The sequence below is a fragment of the Branchiostoma belcheri genome, unplaced genomic scaffold (assembly GCF_001625305.1).
Source record: "Branchiostoma belcheri isolate BF01 breed outbred unplaced genomic scaffold, Haploidv18h27 scaffold95, whole genome shotgun sequence".
NCBI classification, from domain to species: Eukaryota; Metazoa; Chordata; class Leptocardii; order Amphioxiformes; family Branchiostomatidae; genus Branchiostoma; species Branchiostoma belcheri.
In genome coordinates this window covers 978,241-998,814 of record NW_017804631.1, presented here as the reverse complement: position 1 = coordinate 998,814, position 20,574 = coordinate 978,241, and the positions used below count along the sequence as shown (strand labels likewise).

At 41.0% G+C, this 20,574-nt stretch overlaps 2 protein-coding genes across 4 annotated transcripts in view; one reads left to right on the top strand and one right to left on the bottom strand.

Annotated features, from left to right (window-relative positions):
* Positions 1-10,324, top strand: part of LOC109461737 — a 20,421-nt gene extending 10,097 nt beyond the window's left edge. For both annotated transcript variants that reach the window (XM_019758129.1, XM_019758128.1), the window contains exons 3-4: positions 1,463-1,660; positions 9,642-10,324. In XM_019758129.1, coding sequence (XP_019613688.1) covers positions 1,463-1,660; positions 9,642-9,713 — 270 coding nt within the window. In that variant the 3' untranslated portion in view covers positions 9,714-10,324. The remainder of the gene's footprint in view (positions 1-1,462; positions 1,661-9,641) is intronic.
* Positions 10,325-11,637: 1,313 nt separating this feature from the next.
* LOC109461723 (dihydropyrimidinase-like) overlaps positions 11,638-20,574 on the bottom strand; it is a 31,356-nt gene continuing 22,419 nt past the window's right edge. Inside the window, exons 10-17 of one of the 2 annotated variants that reach the window (XM_019758111.1) lie at positions 19,922-20,078; positions 19,466-19,607; positions 19,041-19,124; positions 18,645-18,731; positions 18,183-18,275; positions 17,245-17,334; positions 16,215-16,350; positions 11,638-13,125 (exon numbers count right to left, since the gene is read on the bottom strand). In XM_019758111.1, coding sequence (XP_019613670.1) covers positions 13,004-13,125; positions 16,215-16,350; positions 17,245-17,334; positions 18,183-18,275; positions 18,645-18,731; positions 19,041-19,124; positions 19,466-19,607; positions 19,922-20,078 — 911 coding nt within the window. In that variant the 3' untranslated portion in view covers positions 11,638-13,003. The remainder of the gene's footprint in view (positions 13,126-16,214; positions 16,351-17,244; positions 17,335-18,182; positions 18,276-18,644; positions 18,732-19,040; positions 19,125-19,465; positions 19,608-19,921; positions 20,079-20,574) is intronic. The other variant, XM_019758112.1, reaches the window with a different exon arrangement.

The following is a 20,574-nucleotide window of genomic DNA, read 5'->3' as shown; positions in this document are numbered from 1 at the left end:
AGGTCCATACCTATGATACCAGGGCATTGCTACTGTTTATTAAAGGCACTAAGTCAGGCTTCCTTTAATAACACCTATGCCTAGGACACTGTTTACTTCTTCTCACTTTCAAGTTATCTTTAAGTAGAAGAAGACATAAAAGAAAAGATTCTTAAAATTCATGTTTTAAATAAAGATAAGGCAATTTTTTTATTGTAATTTTCCTTTAAAACAAACCATTCTTTGGTAAATTTTTATTCCAATATGAAGCACAATATTATTTTTATGCTGCCATCGACACAGAGGACAATACAGTACCCGTTTTCATTTGAACGATGAACTTGTAACTCCATCCTGTCCACTGACGGCCGCCATCTTGGATTTGGAACACCGGCTAGACAGAGCTGCACCCTGGGTACTGCCTGTTCCTGTCACCACCTGTTGTCAGAGAAGGTTTTGTAAGTTTAATCATCATCATCATCGTTTGTGAGCCATAAATTAGCCATAGATTTGGTATTCAGCACCAAGGACAGGGGAGAGAGTGACTGTCAGAGAAGCCCAGGGACAGGTGTCTTTGCTTATGTGTGGATGGTGTTCAGTACCAAGGACAGGGGAGAGAGTGACTGTCAGAGAAGCCCAGGGACAGGTGTGTTTGCTTATGTGTGGATGGTGTTCAGTACCAAGGACAGGGAAGAGAGTGCCTGTCAGAGAAGCCCAGGGACAGGCGTGTTTGCTTATGTGTGGATGGTATTCAGCACCAAGGACAGGGGAGAGAGTGACAGTCAGAGAAGCCCAGGGACAGGTGTGTTTGCTTATGTGTGGATGGTGTTCAGCACCAAGGACAGGGGAGAGAGTGACAGCCAGAGAAGCCCAGGGACAGGTATGTTTGCTATGTGTGGATGGTGTTCAGCACCAAGGACAGGGGAGAGAGTGACTGTCAGAGAAGCCCAGGGACAGGTATGTTTGCTTATGTGTGGATGGTGTTCAGTACCAAGGACAGGGGAGAGAGTGACTGTCAGAGAAGCCCAGGGACAGGTGTGTTTGCTTGTGTGTGGATGGTGTTCAGCACCAAGGACAGGGGAGAGAGTGACTGTCAGAGAAGCCCAGGGACAGGTATGTTTGTGTGTGTGTGTGGATGGTGTTCAGAACCAAGGACAGGGGAGAGAGTGACTGTCAGAGAAGCCCAGGGACAGCTGTGTTTGCTTATGTGTGGATGGTGTTTAGCACCAAGGACAGGGGAGAGAGTGACTTGTAACTTGTACTAGCATGAAAGTTCATCTGAGTTGGTAAAATACATGAAGAAAATTAAACTGTTCTCCGACTCAAAAACGAAATTAACTCACCAGACATCAGCTTTATGACCCAAGTGGTGAGATTCTTTCATTTTTTTAAATAATTTTTTTTGACCGGTAAAAAAGGGGGCAACAATGAACGTCAAAACTGTTCTAACTCCCACTTTTCCTCTCTCCTGCAACTCCAACAGCAGGAGCTTCTGGACAGACAGATACAAGAGTTGGTTGATGCCTTGAGCGAGCAGCCCTCTCTCTGGTACAACTACTACGACACTGGAGACTACGAGCCCAGGATACTTGCCGACCGCTTCTCCAGAAACTCGAGACAAGAGCGCAAGCAGAGAAGATTCGTGTTTCCCGGGCTTCAGGACTTGTTTCAGAGAGCCAAGGTAATTTCTGTCAACCCTTTCTTTCATGTAATACTGTAAGCCTCATAAATACTTATCATTGAGGAAAGAGGTAAGGGCCAAATAGAATATAAAAACATACATGCTACGTGATAACTATTAAATGTTTTTTGATGTCATATCGGCTTTGTTTTCTGTATCATTGCAAAATGCTTAAAAAAGTTGAGCACAATTCAATTTCTTTATGGCACTAATTCAAATGTACATCAGGAGGGGGAGAATAACTACTACCCCCTGATTTGAGTACCATTTGTCACATTAAAAAAAATTGAGAGGCAATACATGGACATCTAAATAAGGTATATACAAAGACATATACAAAGTAATTAAAATATACACAATATCCATGCTGATTGCATCCAGTCAAGTCAGGTTCAGTTAAAAGCTGAGACTAAACTAACCGGGTCTGCATGCCTTGTTTCAGAGTGCCAAGGCAATTCTTTCTTTAACCGTTCAATATATCTTCTGATGCCATACCGGCATACCATACAATCAGTCAGATACTGTGTGTTTTCTATGCCATTGCAAAATGCTTATTTAAGTTGGGTGCAAGCTGAGACTTGTCTAACCGGGTCTTCATGCCTTGTTTCAGAGTGCCAAGGCAATTCTTTCTTTAACCGTTCAATATATCTTCTGATGCCATACCGGCATACCATACAATCAGTCAGAGACTGTGTGTTTTCTATGCCATTGCAAAATGCTTATTTAAGTTGAGTGCAAGCTGAGACTTGTCTATCCAGCCTTAATGACTTGTTTCAAAGTGCCAAGACAATTCTTGCTCTATCTGCTCAATATTTCTTCGACATAAAATCAGTCAGAGACTGTGTGTTTTCTGTGCCATTCCAGAAACGCAGAGACTTCTCTATCCAGATCTTTATGCCTTGTTTCAGAGTGCCAAGACAATTCCTGCTCCATATTCCTTTAGATGCCATACCGACATACATGTACAATCAGTCAGAGACTGTGTGTTTTCTATGCCATTGCAAAATGCTTATTTAAGTTGAGTGCAAGCTGAGACTTGTCTATCCAGGTCTTCATGACTTGTTTCAGAGTGCCAAGACAATTCTTGCTCTATCTGCTCAATATTTCTTCTGATGCCATACCGACATACATGTACAATCAGTCAGAGACTGTGTGTTTTCTATGCCATTGCAAAATGCTTATTTAAGTTGAGTGCAAGCTGAGACTTGTCTATCCAGCCTTAGGCCACACCAATTTAATTTGTTGGTTCTCGGATTCGCCTCTTCATTTTTTTCTGATTTGCAAAAAAAAAAAGATTCTGGTTCTGAATCAACTCAAAAATGCTCATATTTTGCCCCCAACAGTTGTGGAAAGTCCTTTTCTCCCTAGCTGTTGAAGTGTTTCCATCTATCATTGCAGTGGTTTGATTAAAAGTTCAAAATTCATTGTTTAAATATTAACACAACCTTTTGTGTTGACTTCATGGCTCCTATCATAGCATTTGGGGCTATAATAGGATGCCAAAACCTGTTTTTATTTTTATTTTTTTTTGCCCTGTCGCTTCATGTTTTTTCTGACAAAATCCGAGAACCAACAAATTAAATTGGTGTGGCCTTAATGACTTGTTTCAAAGTGCCAAGACAATTCTTGCTCTATCTGCTCAATATTTCTTCGACATAAAATCAGTCAGAGACTGTGTGTTTTCTATGCCATTCCAGAAACGCAGAGACTTCTCTATCCAGGTCTTTATGCCTTGTTTCAGAGTGCCAAGACAATTCCTGCTCCATATTCCTTTACATGCCATACCGACATACAATCAGTCAGAGACTGTGTGTTTTCTGTGCCATTCCAAAAACGCTTGTGTAAGGTTTGGCATATAACATGTGCACCATGACTGGCAGGGAGACAATCATTGAGCCCAGCATAATCGGCTTGTTCTTATCAGCACCCATACACGACACACGCACCTTCTTAGCTTACTAATGACTAGATATGTCTTTAACCACAGACAAAGACTTCTGTGAAGTCAATATTGAAAGAAGTCCCAGGATGAAACGAGCGCTTCTGCTCCAAGCAAAAGCAGCACTTTGAAGCTGCCAAGCCTTATTTCCAGAAGTATCCATTCTTTGAGATTGCCAGGGGCAGTCAGGAAACTGGGTACCTTTAAAGTTGCAGGCACTACATCACAATGAGGGTCCCTAAGTGCGATTGCCAATCCTCTTTCTTAGCACTATTTCTCCTTGTCTGTCTTTATCGTTCCAAAAATACTCGAAACTTTCCTAGGCCACACCAATTTATTTCCTTGCTTTTTTTTAGACATTGTCAGTTCAGACAGTTAGACTATAGCAGTTCAGAGTATAGCAAGCAAGCAATAACCTTGAAATCAGAGGGAATGGAGGAAAACTTGAGTGTGACTGCACCTAAGGCCACACCGTCTCAATTTTATGGATGACATCCTCTGAAGACACCCAAACTAGTGTGCTCGGACGAATAAAAAAATTCTGACCAAAAATAAAAATGCTACTAAATCACAGGAATACAAACCTGGTATTGTGAAGTTGCAGATGTCATCCATAAAATTAAGTCAGTGTGGCCTAAGAGGTAAAACTGAGTGCACCAAGGCATAATGCTGGTCCACAGACTTTGGTTTCATTAGGTTTTTCCAATCAACTATATTTTTTTAACTAATCCAAGAACCAGCAAATCAAATTGGTGTGGCCTTAACAGTGCACTAACGTTAGAAGTGTAATGAATGGTCTTCATAATTCATAAAACATGCATGATAAAAGCTACAACAATTTCCAAGCACCTCATCATTTAACAATGTTTCAGCTAATGCAGACATGTTTATTACATGCAATCACAGATAACAAAAGCAAATCAAAAACATAAATATTGATTTCTCTATCTAAATTTGCTTCAACGTCTGTCACTTTTTTCAGTTAAGGCCACACCAATTTAATTTGTTGGTTCTCGGATTCGCCTCTTCATTTTTTCCTGATTTGAAAATAAAAAAAAAATTCAGAATCAACTGCAAAATGCTCATATTTTGCCCTGAACAGTTGAAAACAGTCCTTTTCTTCCTAGTCGTTACAGTTATTCCATCTTTCAATGCAGTGGTATCATTAGAAGTTCAAAATTCATTGTTTAAATTTTGAATCAGCCTTTTGTGTTGACTTCATACCTCCTATGATCCTATCGTAGCATTTGGGGCTATAATAGAATGCCTAGATCTGTTTTTATTTTTATTTTTTTTCGCCCTGTCGCTTCATATTTTTACTGAAAAAATCCGAGAACCAACAAATTAAATTGGTGTGGCCTAAAGATAGGAAAGTAAAAATAATATCTACTTTGTTCATTACATGCATCGGTTGAGTTTGGAATTCCTAAGAAACCAGCTGGGGTTCATATGATATGATTTTGACAAATTACATCTAGATTCCTCATAGAAAATGAGATATTGTGATAATTTGTGTATAAAACAATATATTCAAAAGCTTTTGACACCTACAATACCTGAATATGAAGTTATTCTGTGTAAGAATATGGTGTAGCTTTTTTTGTGTTTCTTTGATGTTCAGCTGTGTTGGCAGAATCTATTAAGAAAAGGGCTGCCAAACTGCAATTTGTAACACAAAACATTAGACTACAAACTGTCCAATAGTTTGTATTTCTTAACCTAAACCTGTACAAAATCATAACCTTATCTTGCAAGTACAAAAATGGGTGTGCATACAAGTGCACATACCCACCAAATGCTCAAGTATATATATATAACTAATAAATAATACTGCCTTACATGGGCATCAAACTCTTTGATTTCACCACCATAGTGGCATTCCTTTGAATCAGTTAAATGCTGAAAGAGTGTGGGTGGCAGAAAGGAAAGAAAAATGAGCCCACTTGTGCAAGCGACTGACAGTTTGTATTTGTTAACCTAAACCTATACAAAAACAAACAAACTTATCGTGCAAAGTACAAAAACTGGTTTCATACAAGTGCACATACCCACAAATTTACAAAATAATACTGCCTTATGTGGGCATCAAATATAAGCAATTCAAACACTTTGATTTCATTCACCACCATAGTTGCACCCCTTTGAATCAGTTAAATGCTGAAAGAGTGTGGGTGGCAGAAAGGGAAAAAAGCCCTCTGGTGCAAGCGACTGAAAGTTTGTTAAACCTATACAAAAACATAACCTTATCGTGCAAGTACAAAAACTGGTTTTTATACAAGTGCACATACCCACAAATTCACAACAGTATAAAACAAATAAATAATATTGCCTTATGTGGGCATCAAATATAAGCAATTCAAACACTTTGATTTCATTCACCACCATAGTTGCACCCCTCTGAATCGGTTAAACACTGAATGGGGTGTGGGTGGCAGAAAAGGGAAAAAATGCCTCTGGTGCAAGCGATTCCCATTGGTGGACCAATTGTAAGTCAGCCCACTCTAAGTGCAGGGGAAAGGCAGCCTAATGAAGCAGATAAGTATAACAAACGACTGCGACATGCCTTCCTCTTTGATGTACCCAACCCAGCACTAACACCCCATTTGGAGCCAATAGTTGCCTTAGAGCATGACGGAGGCATCAAATCATGCAGCTCAGGCACAGGGCTGGGTGCTGACAGAAAAAAAGGCCATGTCATAACCTAATATCAGGGATTGAAATACTTTCTTCTGAATCAGACCTACAACAGGCAAGCATTGGTACCAGCAATCAGTCATCATCATCTACAATCTTGTATCAGGGATCAAAATACTAGTTCTTGTTGTTGATACATGTGATTGGAAATACAAATTGGAAGCTGTTATTCTTGAGAAACAATTTCAATCCTTGCCTTGTATTTTACAGAGGTATTAAACAACAAAAAAAAGCACATTCATATACCCAGTACATGGACCAGTGCAGGTAAACCTAAAAAATACCAGCACAGCTCCAACTTTACCTGCACTAACCTGCACTATATACCCAGTACATGGACCAGTGGAGGTTAGGTACAGGTAGACATCAGAAATACCTGCACAGCTCCAACTTTACCTGCACTAACCTGCATATACCCAGTACATGGACCAGTGCAGATTAGGTGCAGGTAAACATCAAAAATACCTGCACAGCTCCAATTTTACCTGTACTAACCTGCATATACCCAGTACATGGACCAGTGCAGGTTAGGTGCAGGTAAACATCAAAAATATCTGCACAGCTCCAATTTTACCTGTACTAACCTGCATATACCCAGTACATGGACCAGTACATGGTGCAGGTAAACATAAAAAATATCTGCACAGCTCCAATTTTACCTGTACTAACCTGCATATGCGGGTGGTATTTCGATAAACTCAGTAGCCAGATAGCTGAAATGGATTTAAATGATATAATCTAACTTATTATTGTTATCTCACAAAGCCTTACCATGATCAGTTAAAATGTGTCAAAATACAGATATCATCATTATAATGATGATGTACATGCTTAGTGAATGCCATCAACTATATAATGGTACAGTAACAGTATTTTTAATGGCACCTAAAGCAGTTCAGGGCATGAAAATTTGAAGTACAGTATTCAGAATAAGACAACCTGTATGACATTGCCCAAATTTGCATCATTATCTAATAGTTTGTAGGTAGGTGACTAGAATATTAACTTAAAGCACCAAAGCTGCATTGGATACCTCTAAGGTATATAACTATAGCTACAATACACAGGGATCTCTTTGGTAAGTTTAGTATGAAGGTGCTTGGGGTAAAACCACTCAAGGTGGTGCATGAGGATTATATGGCCGTCCTCCTCTGGGTTTTTCAGCTCTAGTATTTTGTCTCTTTTCAAATACAAATTGAGTTGGAAACGTGTGGGCAAAGCTATTCATTGACTGTCACAAGGAATTAAAAGCTACATTGCTCATGACTGTAGCGTGTTTGGCTCAGGACCAAGAGGTCCTGGGTTCGAATCCTACCCATGTCACTGATCTTGTGCCCTTAGGAAAGGTACTTTACACGACTTTCCTCACTTCAATCAGGTGAAAATGAGTACCTAGCTTCAGTTAGAGATGTCCCTTGGATAGGACGTTAAATGGAGGTCCCGTGTTTGGGGAGAGCCACACCCCACACACGTTAAAGAACCCACCACACTTAGCAAGAAGAGTATGGGACCTTCCCGGTATGGTCTTACGCAGCTTGTACTTTCATGCAAAAAACAGGTGCGTTACACCTTAAGTCGATTTACCGGTTATACGAAACAAACAAACCTGAACCACCATATGGTATGTGGTAAGCTGCAGTATGGAATACTAGTAGTTGCTTCCCTGGACACTGTTCTACCTTAATGGCATTTTATGCACAGTGCATATATTGAGGTTCATGCAAAGCACGTGCCAATGCTTTCTATAGGTAGCCCTTTTACGATAAGTGGCCCATATAAGTGATATTTATGTCCATATGGAGGTAGTGTGAGGTGAAGTTGGGCACTTGTTGGCTGTTTTATGAACCACAGTGTTTTATAAACCACTTGTGGAGTCAAATGGCCGAGAGGCTTACTATATAGGCTGCGAGTTACAAGCTTGAAAGTCTCGGGTTTGATTCCCGCTAGACGTTGTCACTTGTGTCCTTGGGAAAGGCATGCATTTTACACAGATTTCCTCACTCAACCCGGGTGTAAATGGGTACATGACTTTCATTGTTGAGGTAAAAGATGGTGGAAGGAGAGGGATGGGCTCCGCCTTCCAATACCGTACCCTGGACACAGTGGATCATCAACCCACTGCCCCTACAGCCTCAAAGGCTATAAGACCTTTACCTTTACCAACATTTGGCAACAGTCAGGACTCAGAAGGGCTTGGATACTGCATTGATGATATGCTTGCACCAAGTGAAGCATACAAAGAAGATTGTGTTTCTCATTATAACCATGATCACATAACATGGCTTTTTGCTATTTATGCATGGCTATAAGATTGACTATGCAATGTATACTATTACTTTGTTACAAAAGTTCCAAAGCATGAAAAATGAGTTGGAGAAGTTCTGTCCTCTTTAAGCAATACTTTGAACAGTATGAAAAATAATCAATATTCTTAGCCAGACAACCTCTCCATCAATTTACAATGAACGCGGCTAAAATGTGCCTACTGGCACTCAGCACTCAACAAAACCATCGCATTTAGCATTCACATGAGCTATTTATAAGCCTGTGGCATTTTTCTGCTAAAAGATGTAGTTTATCCCAGATTAAGTTTCAAGAAATGGATTATTTAAAATCCCAACAGTCTGGGGAAACTCTTAATGGTCGATTCCTTGCAGGGCATGCTGTGTATAGAGTATGCTGCTGAATAAAGAAGTAGTTTAAAAGATCACACAAGTTTGTTTGCCATCTAAAAATGAGAGCAACTCAGAGATATTGTTTTTCACTTACACTCCTAAATGGTGTAGCAATTGTTAGACTTTTGTCCATAGAAATGTAGCTACAGCTCCAAAACAAACAAAAAATTACCAATACATGTGTTTTAACTGTTTCTAGGATCTTCATCAGTAGTGAATTATCCATCTTGGACACATTTATTTATCTTTTGACACATTGTCATTTACCGGTACAATTGATACCAGACACAGAGTTCGCAGTATAATACAAATAGTCAAAACTGCATGCCCAAGAAGACTGGTAGTTAGGGAAGTGATAAAATCTAGTTTACGTGGACCTGTGGTCACCACAGACAGAATTCTTATATATACATAGCTTAATGCTTGTGTTAATGGAGTTAACTATCTGAGGACCACCAAAAAGTGGTCAAATGCATTGGCTAGGTGATCCTTGGTTGCTGTAGAGTTAATCACATGTAATGGTTTGCTTGTAATTTCCTACAATTGCAAGCTGGATTGTATGTATGGATCTGTGTATCTTATTGTCCCGGATGTATCTGAAAAACAGGTCAAATGACCTGAGTGTAAAATAAATAAACTGAAACAAAATTAAAGATGTTCTCTTGTGTTCTAGTTGGCTTCTGGCGGCAACCCGTGGCGAGTGACTGAAATGATGTACACCAACGGAAAAACAGGGCGGAAGTGATCGGAGGAACACAAACCACGAAACAACGCGAGAACAGAGGCTTGGAAACCGCGCAACTCGTGCTTACCTACACAAGTCTAAAGCACCATAGAATATTTTATTATGTTGATGTTTTGATGTAAAATATTATTCTGTGAGATATGTACTAATGTGAAAAGAGAATTGTAACTTGGTATTTGAACTCAGGCTGCTATGATGTGAAACTTAGTATAACTTGGCTTTTATCTTTGATGTTGGTTTATATGTGCTGCAATAGAATTTATCGAAATCCCTGCACACACTAACCTGTAGTAGTAAAGCATCTTACTTGGTCAGTCGATATTATGCAGAGATATAACGAGAATCTATTAATAGTGTTAAATACAGAAGCTTGCTGGATTCTTTAACCATGTTAAAGAGACTGGGACTGCAGAATGATACACACTTGTCGTTGGATATGTAATATTTGTGTCTTCATACTTTACCTGGTTTGAAACCACATTAATTGTCTTTTTTGCTGAGATGCAGCTGTGAATGCTATAATATAACAGTTATATATGCACACGGTTACTCCTTTTTTCTCATCATTTCTCCAAATTCTTGATATACATGTATGAAGGTTATACATGAAACACCCCCCCCCCCAAAAAATATATAGTACACCATACAATATGGTACACTAACTTATAAAACCTTCACAACAAACAAGTGCAAATCAATTTTTTTTTTCAATTATACTTTGGGAGTTTAGGGCTTGTACCTTAAAGTTTCAAAGGGTTGTTCTCTATCAAATTCAAATCAAATAGAAGTGAACATAATAATTGCAAGAAGCAACTTAGGAGAGTTGTACAGTATTGCAACAAGAATAAGAACGGTAACGTCAACTAACATGTTTTATGTGATCCAACTAAATATACCTACACCAAGTATCGTTTGGCACTGTGCTGCTATTGCGCAATCTGGGGGGGGGGCGTTGGATCCAGCTCGCCCGTCATTAGAACTCATTCTCTGAGTCTATTTCTTCTCAAAATCTCAGCTTCCCGGTCACTTTTCTCCGCTGAAAGGTACGAGGTTGTTGTCAGAAGTTTGTCAGGAGGGTCTCTCAACGAGAATGAGTTCAAGGAACAAAAGAAAAGTCGATGAAATTCCAATGTACCATTGTAAACAAATGCGTATGTTGGAGGGGCTTGCACAACATTGAAGTTTGTTGGTCAGAAAATCTATATAACAAAACGAAATCAAAGAAGGAACGTAACAGAAGTTGAGTGATACCTACTGCACATAATGGCACTAAAAGCCGGCCTGTAAAGGCAATTAACACAGAGAACTGACGAGTTTTCTCTCGCCGGATCGCTTGACAATTCAGTTGGTGCCGCCATCTTGGATCCCTCTGTATGTTCTCCAAGCAGATGTAGGGAGGAGTAGGCGCACTGCTGGAAGAGGTACTAAATGTTCTAAAAACGTAAAATCACTTGTGACTGAGCCAAAGCAAAGTATTGACCCTTGAATACTGTCTCCGCATCTCCTTTATATGAATAAAAAATATAATCAAGGGGGCAGCATGATATTTTCAAGAAAGAGAGTAAGGAAATCAGTTGAAAGCGACAGGTTTTCAGTAATACGCCGTCTTGAATGAAAGAACAAGACATTATAGTAGCGAAAAACGCTGTACCTGGGAAAAATGAAATGTTTTAACATTCAACTATTCTTGTGTGTGTGTTTCAACTCGAAAATATTTTTGACAGGTATCTGTCTGTAACATGTCACTTGTTATTATGGTGAATTCTTTTGTTGGTAAGGTGAAACTGTACGTAATGTAGTTAGGGATGTTTCCAGAACACAAGTGAAATTCTCAATAGAAAAACATTAGCTAGTCAAACGCCACATGTGACGCTTCGTACGGCAACTGAACTTTTCTAATCCGAAGTGACTACACAAGTCTACATCTGGAGCCGTGTGTTATTTTTCCATTATTTTATTACAGGGCACTTAGTAACCCTCGGAAGAAATGGTTATTGAGTTACCAAGGAACGCTAACGGACGTCGCTTATCTGTCCTCTACTCCAGGGACCGGCGGCTTGCCCCACTTAATCCAATTAAGCCTCTAACGACAGAGTCACAAAGACAACATTCATTCAATTCTACGTTACAAGTCTCCTACGATAACATGTGGGTTGTATAATCATTTCTGCGACGGAGTAAGTGGGTTGTTGGCGTCTTTCGCCTTAGCTGGAACGTACACGCTTAGAATTCGGTATCTCGGCTTCACAATAACCGCATAATAGGAACAGCGTTCAAACTTCATTACCTCGTATCTTGTAAATAATACATGCTTGCTTTGGCAATGAACCTCTGCTAACAGTGTCATGACTGTTTGACATCGTACAACGAGGGTAAGAATAGAATCTAGGAGGTAAAAACAACATCGATGTTCTTGTTAAATTGACATTCACAAAAACCACTAACAATATTCATATTCTTTACACAATTGAACCATACGTATATATTATGTTTGTTTTATGCGGTACAAACTACTCCTTTCCCTTAATTGTAAATGGACTCACACATCGTACGGACGTTCTGAGAGCACAACACGGTACTTTTTAGTCATAGTCGCTTATGTTTCGTGTTGATACTAGCTAGCATAATCTCCACCAGACTTATAACGCGGGTACAAACAACAGTGAAATTTAGCCAAATAGGTAGAATGACTGGCCAGAATTCATTTGCCCACGCAGATTTTTTGAGAGGGAATTTTTTCTATCATGTGCTAATGTAAACAATAGCCTGGGTTGTACGTAACACTCCTGGCTAATCGTTGGTTTACAGCAAAGTTGCAAAGTTCTAGCTACATGCAGAAGTCTTGGTGGTGGAAAGAAGATGAAACCCTAAGGGTGGGTCCACTTCCCTGGCCATTCAGACCCTATTTTTACCGAATTCTACCATCCTAAACCCCTCTAGGAAGGCCTGGTGGAGTCTAAGCTCTCCTAGCCTGGTATCCAGTCGTACGTGATTAGGGCATAGTAGTTGGGGTGTTCAGGCAGGCTGTGTCTTTGGAGGCTCTAATAGCTTCCCAGTGCAACAGCCGCTCCGGTAAGAGTGTTACGCTTATAGAGATGGCATGCTTGGGGATTTGATTTGCCCCAAACATGGTTCGTGGTAGTGCTAATCAATCTCCCATCGTGAAATACACACCGGGAAACCTAGCTGAGGCGGGCGGGAAAGAGCTCATGCCGCCCCGGGAAAAACCCGCCCCTACCACGTACGTAAGACTGGATACCAGGCTAAAGCTCTCCGTGCAAGATGAGGGTTTACTCGAAAATGTTGAGAGAAGACCGGCCCCCTGGCGGTGCGTTGACTCGTGTGGCTGGTTTGCGGTTACGTCTGCTGATGGGAGTTCCTATCTCGTCCTCATCCCCCTGCTTCGTGTCTCCTACAGAACAGTCAAATACATCAAATCAACTTTATTTCTCCAACTGTTGTAACTGGTACAATGTATGGCAAAGAAGAAACATACATACATACATACATACATTTTTAATGGATAAAAAGGCAACTGCCTGTGTGATCCATATCTGAAACCTTAAAACTATTTACATTACAATAGATAAATTACAAAGGGTAGAATAGAAACAACAAGGGTAGATACATGAACTATGCTAAAATACAGTTCTAACAGTGGAGCAAAGAAACACTGGTGCTTGTCCTGTCCTTGGTGCTGAAACAATGGTTGACAGAAGTAAAGATCTCGATCTAGTTTTAGCCTACCGAAGAGCTAATCTTCTGCTAGTCGTAACAGAGAAGACAGACATTATGTACAGTATTTACAGGTTCGTAGTACCGGGGAAACAACGGGACAAAGAAATACTGATGAGGCCCTGTCCTTGGTGCTGAAACAACGGTAGATGGTTGGCAAGCTGGGCGTGTCGGTCGTGTAGCGTAATGGCAGAGTGCTCGAGTCGGAAACAAGAGGTCCCGGGTTTGAGTCCTGACATGCCACCGATCTTGTGCCCTTGGGAAAGGCACTTTACACGACTTTCGTCACTTAACTCGGGTGAAAATGAGTATTGTACTGTCCCCTGTGTTGGTGGCGGCATAAATATAAGTTAAAAAACTTGAGTGTGCCGTTACCATGTCTTGTGATTACATGTTGGAATATATAAAAGTTGAGCTGTTGAATCTGCAGTTTTTTTTAAGTTAAATTAGCTAGAAGACTTTATTATTTGAACAGGAAGTCAAAATCACCAGCATGCTTTCTCCCCAGTTCAATTTGCCCAATAACAACCCATGGACGGCAAGGGCACCCTGGCATTTCTTTTGTAGATTCTCCTTTATCGAACTTGAACGTTCGCCAAATTGGAGGATGTACAAACAGGGATGTTTTATCATAGATGGGGGAGACCAAACGCAAAGGAAAACAGCAAAGGAAGGAAACCAGACAACAACAAATCCACGATAATACGAGGCAAGGGCACCCTGACATTTCACGTTGATGTAACTTGCACGTTTGTCAAATTGGAGGTTATGTACAAACAGGAAAATATTATCATAGTTGTGGTTAACCAAAAGGAAAGCAAAATAGCCAAGGAATCAAACCAGACAACAACAAATTCGTGTCAATACGCGGCAAGAGCACCCTGACATTTCTTTTCCAAGATTCACATTGATGTAACTTGCACGTTTGTCAAATTGAAGGCTACTTACTAACAACGGCGAAATACTATCCTAGATGTGGGTGACCAAAGGCAAAGCAAAACAGCCAAGCAAAGCGAACAAAAAACACTACAACATGTACACAAGGCAAGGGCACACTGACATTTCTTATTCAAGATTCACGTTGATGTAACTTGCACGTTTGTCAAACTAGAGGTTTTGTAACAACGGCGAAATACTATCCTAGATGTGGATGACCAAAGGCAAAGCAAAACAGCCAAGCCAAGCGGATAACAAGAACAAAAAACAAGACAGCATGTCCACGAGACGAGGGCATCCTGACATTTCTTTTTGAAGAGTCAAATTGATGTAACTTGAACGTTTGTGAAAATGGAGGTTATGGAACAACTGTGAAATATAATCCTAGATGTGGGTGACCAACGGCAAAGCCAAGCAGTGCAAAACAAAAGCATAGCAAAACACACGTCAATACGGGCAAGAGCACCCAGACATTTCTTTTTGAAGAGTCAAATTGATGTAACTTGAACGTTTGTGAAAATGGAGGTTATGGAACAACTGTGAAATATAATCCTAGATGTGGGTGACCAAAGGCAAAGCAAAACAAAAGAAAAGCAAAGCAAAGCAAAGCAAAGGCACGTCAATACGGGCAAGAGCACCCAGACATTTCTTTTTGAAGAGTCACATATTGATGTAACTTGAAACTTTGTCAACATGGAGGTTATGGGACAACGGTAAAATCGTATCCCAGATGTGGGTGGCATTTTGTTGCCATACGCAAGGGGCAACAAAAACTGTAAAAAACAAAGAGAACAAAAGCTCCTGTTTGACAGGGCCGGATGTGACGTCATCATGACGTCTATATCACGCTTGGAAGTGAAAATCCTGCTGAGATTTTCCAGTTATCTCACAGAGATTCAAAAGCGCGCAATGCAATGTGAGGAGGCTATGATGCCTTGACATACCAGTGCGTAGGTTGGAGATTCTTACATGTACTTCCCTAGGACCCAGAACAAAGCAAAGCAAGACAAAACAAAACACGTACATGTAACAAACGTTAAACCATGCACATGCACACGCTGTATTGAAACATTTATTCTTTAATAATCCATATGATCCTTGCTTGATTTTGATCAAATTCTTCAAGCCAAACATAACTGATCGCAATATTTTCTAAAACACACACGTTCAATGGATTAGCAAATCTACTAAGTAGATTAAGATGCGATTAGAAAGAAGTCAATTAACGTTAAGAGTTGTCTGTTCCCCACATGCGAGCACGTTATCGCCCCCATAACAGGCTATCAGCATGACATCCAATAACACGTACGGAAGATGATTAGAATGAGTGTAATAGTGTTCTTAGGTGGTGGTGAAACGGGGTAGTAATGTTTTACAACGAAAGGGGGGATTTCGTTACATCCTCTTTCTACTGAGGGTGTTGGGCAACCATTGGGCAACCAAAAGTCTCATTCCTCTTAACCCTGTAACCCATAGTGAATCGGTAGCCAGACAGCTACTTTCGTCTGTTAAAGATTGATCTTCTCCCTGCTACCTAACCCCATAAACAATAGAGAATCGGTAGCAAGTCAGCTACTTCAGTGTGCTAAAAGTTAACCTTCTCCCCGATTCGTAAATCTTTAACCAATAGTGAATTGGTAGCCTGAACTAGCTACTTCAGTCTGTTAAAGGTTAACCTTCTGCCTGCTAGCTAACCCTGTAACCAACAGAGAATCGGTAGCAAGACAGCTACACTGTGTGCTGGTAGTTAAACCTTCCCCCTAATTCTTAACCCCGTAACCAATAGAGAACTGGTAACCGACTGGCTACCTCAGCAACTTTTACCCTTACCGGAGAGTGTAAACTGGGACTCGTGCAGGTTACGAGGCCGGGATGTCCGGGGCTGGTAGCCGGCCGCCACGGCCGGGGCCACCTGCGCTACCGGCCCGTCATGCTCCATCCGGATCACCGCTCGCGGCAGCAGGTACTGCAAGATAAGAACGTCTTGTGATTACATGTTGGGCCATGGTTTATTTCTATCATGTGCTACTGTAAACAACAGCCGGGCTTGTAACACTCCTGGCTAATCATTGGTTTACAGCAACGCAAAGTTCTAGCTACATACAGAAGTCCTGGTGGTGGAAAGAAGATGCCGGTGTACTCTTATTTTGAATAACTGGAGGTTGTTACCGGTGATCAGGCTGACCACGTTGTCTGGGAGACTGTTCCAGATGTGTACTGCAGTGTGTGTGGAGTGAGTTCTAGAGACCGGAATGTTTTCCAGTTATTTCCTTATGTTCTTGAATGTGCGGATACCGCATTCTTGCTTTCCTGACTGAGGCAGAACGCATTGGTGAGGAGGATCTTCTTATCTTCACAAGTTTTAAGACCTACATGTATGATGTGATCCAATTGGTCACGGATTTGCAAGTTTTGCTTTGAATGAACAAGATAAGAAAATTCACAGCGGGAATACAGGATTATTGTCGTGCTGGAACGAATTGTTTTCTTTGAAAGTAGATTAAGACTCCTCTTTAGATGGCCACGTATCCTGGTAGTGTTTTCTGCTCAAGGCCAACGAGCCATTTAGGGATATCGTTGAACAGTTTGTAATGTTTCTGAGCTATCTAACTAGACAAGAGCCCAAAACGCACAAACACGTAAAAGTACATACACACACACACACACACACACACACACACACACACACACACACGCGCGCGCGCGTACACACACACAAAACATACACACAGACAAACAGTCGTAGAATCACACACACAAGCACACACAAGTTGATATCAATCCATAAAATATCAGAAGACCAATATAATCTAGCAAATGCACTGAAGTGGACAGACTAACTCCTGCAGAAGTATTTCACCTTTGCTCTAGCCTCCAGTCTGCCGTAGATGTGATCACAATGCGCCTTTCTGTCCACAAACACTCCGTGACCTTCAGAATTGGCAACGATCTGAAAATCATAAGACAGGCATTAAGGGCTCTGCTCTATTGCCCTTCATATCTTCACTTTGGAAGCAGCAGGCCATTATTGCTATGGCCGAGCCAAAGGGCAGGCGATGCGTTGATTAACTTATAGTGATTGCCATACAATAGGCCATTATTGCGATATGCATGACATGCATGGCGAGTGTATTGCTAATTCTACAGAACAGAAAAGAATATCAGTTTTCCTTCCTTATCTTATATTATTTATAATTTCGACTTCAAAGTGCGGTTCCCCTTTGATGTTCATGTAATAAACGATGAACATCAAAATGACTTTACCCAGCAAGCCAGCGGAACTGCGCCTTTGTGATACTCGGATTTGTCACGGTTTTTGCAGGATGTTTGGTCAACGATGCATCAGAATTTTATCCAGTGCAGACGACATCTTTTCAGGTACAACATTTGAAAACTACAGACGGGATGTCATGCTTAAATACGCGAGTACGACCTTAAACAAGACGTTCTGCAGAAGTGCTATGCATAATAAATTTCGGGTTTCGCGGAGGCGCAGTACGTTCTGCCGACGTTCGACCGCAGTACGTTCGACCTTCTTTATCACAAATGCGGCAAAACATGTCTTTAGTGTACTCAACATGACATGATAATATCCTTGGCATAACGTTCTTAGCAATAACTTGGGGCTTTTTGGGAGGCTTTTAAAATGTGTTTTTGTATTTCATGTTTGTTTTCGGCACAGAAAAAGTATAAATATGTATAATTATTCAAGCCGTACCAAGGCCTGTCTTCTATAGCATATGCTTATCCATTTTTTCTATCCCAACATTTATCCTTAAATGAAGGAAACGCCTGTACCTGATCGTCCTTAAAGATGACTCTGCCCTTAGACAGAGTAGCCACTGGAACGCCATGAACCTCCATTCCTTCAAAAATGTTCACATCTGACGCCTGGCAGGAAGAAAGACTCCATTTACACATGAAACAGACTAGACCAAGCTTAGAAGTTACATCATATCACAAATGCGGCAAAACATGTCTTTAGTGTACTCAACATAATAAGACCTTGGCATGACGTTTTTACTAATCTTAGCAGTAACTGGGGGCTTTTTTTTGGAGGCTTTTGGCTTTGATTTTGTATTTCATGTTTGTTTTCGGCACATGAATCCGAATATAAATACTTATGATTATACACACCGTAGGAAGGCCTGCCTTCTATAGCACTTGTCTATCCATGGTTGTCTATATCTAAAACCAATAAGCATAATTGTAGTCATGTGAGGTACAACAAGAGTTTTTGTATGGTGCAGTAACGCCTACCTGATGATGGCTGCTTGCTGAGATGGTCCTGACCGCCTCCGCGTCCCAGATGACAATATCGGCATCAGAATCTACCGCAATCTTACCCTGGAACAACAAACATAACATTTGCAAAACAAATGTATAAAATGTATGATGTTTACCTTCACATGGTTTAGCCTGACAAACTACTGCTCTGTTTATTCTTACTCAAACACATTCATGTATATGGTGACCAGCCTCTCCAACTCTTTTCTGCACCTTGCTACGTGATGAAACCTAATACCACGACAGGGTGTCTGCTACACCCATGGTGACAGACGTTTGGCTCACGTCACTGACCATTGAGATACTCTCATTCATTTCAACTACTCGTTCTTTACTTTGTACAAGCTATATGCTGTAGATACTACGTACCTTTCTTGGGTAGAGGTTGAATATCTTTGCTGCATTGGTACTGGTCACCGCCACAAAGGTGTTTTCGTCCATTTTTCCAGTGGCCTGGGTGGAGAAGAAAAACAGGAGTATCAAAGTGCTTTCCATGCTAGTTCTGTCTATTTGTTCCACTTACATAGCCGATTTCGTAAAGTTTAACGCAGATTGAGCTCAAGTTGGCAGTTTAAATGGTCTCCCCACAGGCTGGTAGGTATACCCCCTCAGCGCTTGTCTTACCAAGCTCTCAGCCTGAAAGATTCCTGTCCGAATCCTGTTGTTCTGCCCATGAATTCTTAGCTAACATATGATCAGGTAACCTTCTTCCTGCTGCCTAACCTGGTAAAAACGACCATTGGTAGCCAAGAGACTGTGCTGAAGCTAAGAATCAAGAAATCCTGCATCCTCACCACTCCGTTCTCCCAGACGATAGACATGCGCTCCTCGATGCCGTTGACGCCGTGCGGGATCTTGGTGAAGTCGGATTGCCCGGCTGCTCGCTGTCCGGTGGTCCAGGAACAGTGGGCGGACCCGGTCACCTGGAGATCTCCACTGTGGGACAGGAGACAAAAATCAGTTGTAGAACTGTAATATGAGACCCTTGTTACTAGGAAGGTGACATTTGCAAAGCTAATGCATAATGTTTACCTTAGCATATGGTCTGCTCTGTTAATTCTTACTCAAACACGTTCATATATATGTGACAGGAGTCTAAATCCCTCCTGCTATAAAATTGCAACATTACACCAGTTACCATGGTGAGAGGTAGTCTGGTTCAGTCAGGTCAAGGTCACTGTTTGGAGAAGAAGAAGAGGAAACGTAGCAAAAAATATATGTTTTTCTTTGGTAAAATAAAATGTTCTCACTTGGCCAGTAGGTCCATGAGGTACCCAGGAGTGGTCGGGTCCGGACGGAGAGGTGGTGACGTCACATGGGCTGCCGCCTCGCGCCATTTTGTGTTCCAGTACTGAGTACCGTCAGTCCCCAGACTGGCAGCGATAGGCTCTCCGTACACTACATAGCCTGGGGAAAATATGTGTTAAATTGAATTCAATCTTTGACACAATCCATGCGCTCTCCATACACTACATAAGTTGTGGAAATGTTAACGGTACACACCCCAGTTCTTCCGCGACCGATAGTCCGCGGTAAAAAAAAAAGAGACGAAAGGGTTTTGAGCAGTCAAGTTTGAGTTCAGATTTCTCCTAATCTGCTTTGAAATGATATACTAGTATGGCTGAAAAGTATAGGAAGTGGTGTTTTTGGTGAAGATTGATTTCGGCCCTCAGGTACTAGAGACTTGGCAGTCGGTACTTCCACCAGTTTATGAGTCATTTTGTACATCATGTATAGTCAGGACATAAAGCTAAAACTAAGTCAATACCAAAGTTGCTACCCCAATGCCTTGTTGATAACTCCGATATTTAAAGGCAAAACTCTTTCTTGTCCTTTTCTGAGCTCAGGTGTCAGATAGTAGTTGAAACGTCCACCGGTTTATGAGTCATTTTGTACATCGTAT